The sequence below is a fragment of the Gavialis gangeticus genome, unplaced genomic scaffold (genome assembly GCF_001723915.1).
Source record: "Gavialis gangeticus isolate Ggan-Ray unplaced genomic scaffold, GavGan_comp1, whole genome shotgun sequence".
Classification (NCBI taxonomy): Eukaryota; Metazoa; Chordata; order Crocodylia; family Gavialidae; genus Gavialis; species Gavialis gangeticus.
The window spans coordinates 17404107-17413027 of NW_017729026.1; the positions used below are offsets into that span (position 1 = coordinate 17404107).

Here is an 8921-nt window from a genome sequence, read left to right on the forward strand (position 1 = left end):
TATATCTATACACACACACACACACACACACACACACACACACACACACACACACACACACACACACACACACACACACTCCTTTATATTTTCCCCATGTTAAATGAGGGAGGAGGAACTTCATCTTAGAGTCAAGTAAACACAGTATTCTACAATACCATTGCTTGTCTTCCTGAATAGGGTGGCCACATAGAGAAGTTACTCCCAAATAACTCAATTATAAGAGTTATTTCAGAATCATTATTCAGGAACAGTTTTACAGATCACTTTCCCTCATGTAGAAAAGTCCTAAAACCCAATCCAGACTTTCCTGTATTTTAGCTATTTGACCAGTGTTCCTGTCCTTCAATAAGCAAACAAGGTGCGGTGGTCACACCCACTTACAGAACAGAGGAGGCCAAAGTACCGTCGATGGGGTCCGTATCTAACTCACTATTTGATTCTGTCCAGCCCACTGGCTGCCAGTGGGAGCCTGAGGAGGGTGAGCTGTGCCCTGCGCAGCTCTGCTCTGCCACAACCGGAGCCAGGCCTAGCTGCACAGCACACAGACTCCTCCACCCGGCCACACCATATCAATCCTTCCTCCTGCACCCCACAGCTTCCTGTTGGCGCTGTGGCTGTGCAGTCCTATCACTGTGGCTGCTGGCAGCAGGACCCACATGGGACAGGGCATAATGCAGCACGCTGAGTGGCTGTCATACCAGCCCACCCACCTGCCACGATGAGCTGCTGCTGTAGTGGTGCCACTAAGAGGTCAGTCCATGCTGGCCACGGGGGCAGGGGGAGGACATGGAGAACGGGTCTCAGCCTGGGGCATCTGCCCCCAACTTTCCTGGTGTGATGTGGCAACAGCGGCTCATTGCAGTGGGTGGGTGGGATGGCTATTCAGTACACTGTATTGCATCCTGTCCCATGTTGCTGGTGCCCACAGTGCCAGGACTGTACAGCAACAACAGAAAGCCAGGAGAATTGGGGGGGATTGAGCCTGAATGTGGGAGGGTAGAGCAGTCTGCACGCTGCACAGCCCAGCCCCGGCAGCAGCTGCGGTAAAGCGGAGCAATGCATGGCACATCCCTCCCTCCTCAGGCTCCCAACAGCAGCTGGCAAGCTGTATGGGATCAGCTGGCATCTCCTCCCCACTCCAGACTTTAACAGCTCACGAAAACTCATTAAGTAGCCCTGCAGCCCAAAATATTGCCCACTTCTATTGTAGAAGTTACTGTTAGGTCAGAGTTTTTACAGGGCAGTAAGGGTAAAAACAGACATTGGGTGCATATACACGTGCAGAAAGACTGTTCTGATGCGCTGTAATTACAGCACATCAGAACAGATTAAATCAGGTGGGTCTGCTGGAGCGTGGTAATTACCACATTCCAGAAGACTCCAGCATCACAAGTATCATCCCTGCGCTGAAAAATGACAGAGGTGCTTTAACTGAAGTTAGTTTGAGCTTTAGTTAAAGCGCCCCTGCTGCCATTTTTCAGAGCTCCAAGAGCATGTGTACTCCAGGAGCCATTCTAATTGAAGCGCCCCCCAACTTCCTCACCTTCCATTTCAGAGCCCACGTATAAATGCCCATTGTGACTGTCCCTAGCTTTGACTTGCATCAAAATAGGTGCCGACAGTCATTTATATCTGTAGTTTGAATGACAATTAACTCCAATTAACCCTGATTGTTCTGAGGGGAAAAGTGTTATATCAGATACTCCACAGGTACTTAAAATGAGACAGAATAAAAGGCTTGTACAGATTAAATAGTCTTTGTCCCGAGTGAAATCCCACATCTGTATTTAGCCTAAGAGGGTTTTTTCTTTTCTAAATGTCCATTTTTATAACCCATATCCTCAAGTCAATAGATCATCTTTGTATTTTCTCTTTGCATCTAAATAATAATAAACTAAGGCACCTGACATACATTACATTTATAGCACAATTAATCCTGGGGCTGCTGTGACTAGGCACAGTGACTCCCTTGCCCCACAGCTCCCAGGGAAATTCAGAGCAAAGCAGTCAACTTCTTGGGTTGACTGGCCCTCATGTGGCAGTTTCAAAGCTGCACATGCAGCCCCACTGGGCTGCACCTGCAGTTTTTGAAAGTCCTGGTGTGCCAGGAGCCCAAGACTGAGGAACCTTTCTGAGAAGTGGAGAACCCACCTGCACACCTCGGCTACCTGCACAGTATTCAGATGTCCAGGCAAACTAGGATGCCAAGATCAGGGAGAAGCTTCTCTGATCCTGGAGTCTTCTGTGCAGGAGTCCTTGGGTTTGCAGTTGCCAGGCAGGGTGAGTTGATCAACTCCTTCTACCAGGGACTTGCAAAACCATGCCCAGAGCTCTTTGTGCTGCAGTCATGCAGTTGGGATCTGATCTATTTCCAAAAACTGCACTTCTACTTTCCATGTGTGGACTGGCAGGAGGCGCACTTGTTGGGAATCAGGGATCATATCCCATCATACCATTAAAGGAATATCTGCCAGCACCCTAAAGATCATGGAAAAATGTAATTGCATGAATAGTTTTTCATATATCAATAGTCCCTTTTGGAATTACTTGTGTTAGTAAAGTTACTCAGTAGGCATTTGCTATATCATGCCCTAAACTAGCTAAGGGAAGATTGTGTGTAAACTGTCTTTGCTGTTAAAAGCTGATGCTGAATAACCAAATTGTGTCTGCTTTTCCACCATGTAGGGAGGTGCACTTCTTGGAGGCATCAATGCATTGCACACCTCATTTCCAGAAAACCCAACGGAGCAGTATCGAATGCAATGTGAACTCATCTTGGAGAGACTGGAGCTTCAGCATCTTCTGCATAAAGAACTCCAAAGACTTGACAGGTTATAATATACGATTAACAAAAGAATCCAATACTGTATAGTAAAAGGACTGTTTGATGACAATAACTGTACTAAGAGAGCCTAAAAATAGAATCAGCCTTTAGTAGAGATGACAAAGCATGGGATTGTTAAAAGTACCATTCTGAGATCATTACAAGGCCATTTTTCATTCTGGGATGGTGGAGTTTATGGAGAGTTGAAAAAATATTTAATGATTTCTCACTCGCACATCATTCCTCTGTCTAGATAAATTTAAACTCAGTTCACTGAGGCCAAAAAGTCACTCTCACGTACTGAATGTTTGATTCTGTGTAAGCTTTTGGTGCCAGTTTGATAAAGTACAGCATACTTCCCTTTCTTTTTTAAAAGCTTATGTTATATCTGGTTTGTTGGTATCCTTCTCTTTCTTATAATAGGTGAAAAGACTGGATTAAAGTGTATTTTTTTCTGGTGATTTTTGCTATTTTGCCACCGAAAGCATTTTAGACCTTTGCTGTGTGTTCAGCATTTTTCAGCTCAGTGCTATCATCTCTGGAAATTCCACTTGCTCGTATTCATAGAGAACTTCCTTTAACTTACTGAGAATGAGAGGAGGAAGCTAGAATTGGCCTGAAATAATCATAATCTACAGAAAAAATAACTTTTGCTTCCTGGACTGAGATTATGCTCCATAAGTGACAGACTTGGGGATGTTTTTTCTCTTAACCTTGCTCTTTTTTCTCTCTTTATTAAAGAAGGTGAAGGAATAAAAGTGGCTGTGAAAATATAATTTTCTCTTAAAATAGGTTTTCAGCTCAGGTTTGTAACAAAGCGTAAGACACATTCCAAATCAGTATAGAATGATAAAAGCCAATTAAAGTGAGGTAGTTCCAAGAGACGGAACAAATCAGTTTTAAAAAAGGAAAATAATATAGAACCATAGAAACACAGAGTCAGACGGGACCTCAACAAATCATCAGGTCCATCTCCAGCATTGAGACAGAATCAAAGTAGACCACCCCCGATGCATTTCTTTTGACCTATTCTTAAAAAGTCTCCACTATGTTCAGTTTTTCCTAAAAGCCAGCCCAAATCTTTCCTGGAAATTCAGCTGGTTTCTCTTTTTCCTTCCCTCATTAGATGTGAAGAACAATTGATCAGAATCCTCTTTACAGCAACCTTTTTCTGCGTTGGAAGACTGCTATGCTGTCTTCCCCATCTTCTAACCTAAAAATGAAACCCATTCCCAATTCAAAGTTTCTTTGTCAGGTTTATTGTACATCTTTTGTCATTCTTGTTGATCTGTATCATTTTGCTTTGCTAATGCTTTCTATCTTGAAGATGCTCTATACTACTAATAATAACTAACACCAGTAAATGCCTGGTAATTATGCAGCATTTTCTGCCTTAGAGTATACAAGCTACTTATTTTGCAAAGAAATCACTTCACCCACTAATGAAATAGTCATCTCTCGGATGGAACCTGGCTGTTATTTAACAGTGCATAGAAACACTGTTTTTAAGGCATTAAGTGTAGAAAAATGCTGCCTCCTACTGAAATCAGTACATTTAGCTGTGGGCAATGGACTATAAATAACCAAACCAAAATATGGCTGGAATCTCAAGACTTAAAACTCCTATTGTTTTGAAAAGAGTAACAGGGTTATTAATCATCTTGTTTGGTAGATCATCCATCCATAAGGCTTCCCTCTTGTAACAGGCAGTTTCTTGATATGTACCTTCAGAGGAAAAATTACTTTAATTCCAACTCTTAACTGGGTTGCCAAATAGAGTAATCTAAATTTTCACAGTACCATCTACTTTTTGTTTTAGCAAAGTGCATAGAGCTTTTGCTGGAGTTATAATTTTAGAGCAAATCCTGTCGCCCTTGTAATACATAGCACCTTGGTCCCTGAATAGCATTCCCAGTGAGATGGGCCTCACTTCGAGTAATAAGACCTACTTAGTCTAGAAATCTGTTGGGGGAACAAAATGAAGTCAGTCATTAAAGTCAATGTTATGTATGGGACTTTGTCATTCTGTTATACTGCCTGGATCTTTTGCAGTTTCCTTATTCTCATATACTACTAAAGCCAAAATAGGAGGGAAAATAAAAAAATAACTAATTTACATCTACATTTTTTTCTCCTCATCCCACAGATTACAAAATGCAAATTCATGCTGTTCACCACCTCAACAGACAAGTGAAAATACTACTCGTGGATCTTTAAAAGATGATACCTTCAGAGAGTCAGAACAAGTACCCCATCCAAATCAATTTTCAGATCAACAAGGGAATAACTCTGAACAGCAATCTCCTTTGATCCAAGGACACCAGGGAGCTGATCCAGGATGCTCAATGAGCCAGGGATCTGGTAATCACAGTACAAAACACCTGAGTAAGCATAACAAGAGCAATGCTGACAGCAGTTTGGCCTGGTTTGACACCCTAGGAGATGGCAACGCTGATGGTGAAGACGGTGTTCAGAAATCTTCAGTCCCCAAGATACCTCAAGATAAATTAACTTTGAAAATACTGAATGACAGATTCTGTTCTAAAGAAAAATACAGTTCGAGACCAAGCCAGGAAGCTAGGGTGGGACAGTCCCTGGCAACTACTGAGCAAGATGTTTCTTTTAGTCAGAATGTAGTTTCTGGCATTGTTGGGAAGAGGACTAAAGTTCAGAAGCATCTTTCTTCAGAGGCAAATGTTGAAGATCCAGACTTGGCAAATACTAGTGCACCTGATTCAGTGATTACACAGCGGGTCTCCAAGAAGTGGCAGAGAGTGCATGCAGAGAAATCTCGTGAATTTTGTACAAGTACACAGGACCCTGAGACAGAGGCCCTTCCTTTCCCATCACCTTTACAGTCCACAAGTGATTCAGTGGTTCCTTCAGTTAGTGTGACTACAGACTGTGCAGTAGAAAAGGGAAGAAATAATGGGCCTGTCTCAGCTACAAACCCAATAACTTCAGCAAGGAAAAGAAATAAAGATCAAGCAGTGAAGACAGCACTGGTAGCAACTCCCTATGGTCCAGAGATCACTGACCATGTAAGGCCTCCAGTTGCTAAACTGGCTAAATTTTCATTCAGACCAAGAACAAAATTTTTGCATTCTTCTGAAAATAAAAGCACTGCGGAGTTGCCTCCATCAGAAATGGAGGCTGGTTTTAAGCCTCACAGGTTTTCCAAGATTGTGACTGAAGGAAAGCAACTGGGGGAAGAATGCTACCTCTCTGACACATGCCAAAAAAAGCTAACAGTGACATTAGGAACCAGTCATTTGGAGAAGACACTATCTAATAATAAAAGACTAGAGCAGCAGCAGAATGAAGTTTTACAAAGAGAGCTCAAAGAACCTGGATGTTCTGCTGTTCGACCCTGTGCTGTGTCACCTCCACCTGGAGAGGAGAAAAGTGATGGTGAGGAAAAACTTGGTGGCCCCAGCACAAAAAAAGTATGCTGTAGCACATTAGCAAAATTAGCCACGTTTTCCTTTGCATCATCCCTTGAATCAAAACTGGAAAACCCACCTGAAGCCAGTGTCACCAGCCACAAGAAATCAAGCCAAGGGCAGCCTCTGAAGACCCCCTTTGAATGCACTGGCACCAAAAGGAAATGTTTTGCATTGGGAAATGCCAGTAATAAAAATGTGGTTGCAGGAAAGTCTCTCTTCTCAATCGCAGATATAGATGATGCTACTTTAGATTTTGATTGGGATGAAGAGATTAGGAAAAAACCAAGATCATAAAACATACTTCCTCCTCTCTCCAGTATTTCTGTAATTATTTGAAGATTTATATTTTTTGACTGTATCACTTTACATGTATTGACATGACTTAAAGACTCACGATCATTTCCAAGTTATAGCAGTCCTGCAGAAATGGCAGGATTTATTGACTCTTTTTTTTTTACTTAATTCAGTTCATGAACCATACGAGTCCAGTGGATCTTGTTTCCAAAGCGCTGTTTTTTTCAGTCATCTTTTTTTTAATGGTAGCAAAATGATGATGTAAAAGCTAACCATAGTTATATTTTGTTTCTTCTCCCTTGATACATTTAGCAATATTATGATGTACTTTCATGCTGTCATCTGTATTCCTTTGTCATCAATATCATGAGAATTTTGTCATGTCTGTGGTTACTTTACTCCTTGTCACATGGTCTATGCAGATAGGTTACAAAAGTCTTTTTTTTTAGAGTCCAGAAGTATGAATTGTTATAGACACATGCACATGTTCCTAACACAGTGGTAGGTTCCTGACACTGTGCTCGGTTCTGGGATTCTCCTTTCATCTTGGGTTCACCAATATGTACTTTTTACTTTAGTATTCCTGTCTGCTATAGTAAGTTCTCAGAATGAAATGCATTCTCCCAGTGAGCCAGTGCAAATAGAACTGGTAGTTGTCACACTGGTCCTAGGTCTCACTCCCATGTGGAGCTGTGGGATTTGAATGAGATCCTGCAGTGGAGTGACAGCATCTCTAGCTAAGGTTGAGACAGATTACTGTTTAGTAGTTGACATTTCAGGTTTTCAAAAAGCCACGTGCCAAAAATTGCTCTTTGATATCCAGGGAGAGGTCAGTAGTCTCAAACTTAAATCATTTATGGATTCTATATGTCATGGGGAAGTGGCTTACACTGAGAGTATCCCTCCAGCCCTACTATTTTCCTATTGTATTTATTTTCATTAAATAAATATTGCTTTGTTTGCTTTCTCTTGATGTCTGTATTTTTTCCAGTGCTCGTGGTTGGGCCCTAAATGGAACCAATTTTATGTGCTAAATGCAATGACATTCCCATTAATGTTTGTGTGGGCCATTATATCACACAAAAAGCCCTGGAGAAGTTTGGAAAGGAAGACCTAGGAGATTGTATTTCCTTCTAGTACGAAACAAGCAGCTACCCAGCAGAAAGCAGTGTGTGGCTACAACTTTTACTGCTGTTTGTTAGCTGCATTGAAATCTCTTGTGTACATGTTTATAATGTCAGATTGAAATTTTAAGTCAAATTGTGACAAAGCCTTTTCCAGCCCCTTAAGAGTGACAATCACAGATGTCCTCATTTTCTATTTCAGCTGCAAAACAATGTTCTTCAACCCTGCCAGTTAAAGCACATAACAATGTGTACATACAAAACAAACACAATTCTGAGATCTAGATAGATAGATAGAGATAGATAGATGCACAAACAGACACACATACACACACACTCTATGAAAACAAAACTGCATTGCATGCCCCATCCTCCCCTTGGGGGAGGAGGAGATGAACAGATGTTCATCACATCATGGGATGTGCTACTAATAGTTGTTCAGATGCTCCAGTAATGCAGGTAGTATGAGGGCCTATAGAGAGGGGTGCTTAGGAGTCTGATTTCCATTTAGTGGGAAGTTCTACTATGTCATTTTTTTTTCTTGTTTAATCAGAACAAAACCAAAAAAATTCAAATTTCATGATCAACAAAATTCCAAAAATAATTTTCCTTTTTGGCCAACTGGAATATTGTTTAGACAGAGCTGTAACATTTGTTCTAGTTTGACCTTTTGTAGCAACAATGATATAAAATGAAGAATTTAACTAAAAAAGGTGGTTTTGGAAAAAAAATCAAATCTTTTCATCTGGAACACATCACAGCTGGGATTTGGACATTATGGGCACCTCCAGACGAGCGTGCACATGCTTCTTGCAGCATCTGAGACCTCTTTGAGGCTCTGCAAAAGGCATGTGTGGGAACAAAAAAATGTTTCCCGTACTGCAAACTTGCAGTGCAGGGGCAAAATTAGACCCCTGGATATCCAGGGGTCAAAAGAAAATGCACTGCAAAACAGCAGGGCAAGGCATGGTCCCCAACTGTGCCCTGAGGCAACTGAAGGCTCGGGTCCTCCACAGAAACACTATTGTAGCAAGCCAGAGCATCTCTATGGCTGGTCCTTGCCCCGGTGCTGAAGCACACTGCCTGTCTGTTCAGGGCAAGCAGCAGTGCTGGCTGCAGCAACTGGGACCGGGGCTTTGTGTCAGGTAAGTAGCACATGGAGGGGGCTGCAGAAGGGTGGAGGGGACCATGGGGGACCCCACCAAGTGTCATCCCCTGCTTGCTTTCCCA

General features: G+C 42.0%; 1 protein-coding gene across 2 annotated transcripts in view; it reads left to right on the forward strand.

The window, feature by feature from the left end:
* Positions 1-7540, forward strand: part of MCM9 (minichromosome maintenance 9 homologous recombination repair factor) — an 89313-nt gene extending 81773 nt beyond the window's left edge. For both annotated transcript variants that reach the window (XM_019520040.1, XM_019520039.1), the window contains 2 exons: positions 2689-2834; positions 4974-7540. In XM_019520040.1, the coding sequence (XP_019375585.1) occupies positions 2689-2834; positions 4974-6567 (1740 nt within the window). In that variant the 3' untranslated portion in view covers positions 6568-7540. The remainder of the gene's footprint in view (positions 1-2688; positions 2835-4973) is intronic.
* The last annotated feature ends 1381 nt before the right edge of the window (positions 7541-8921 follow it).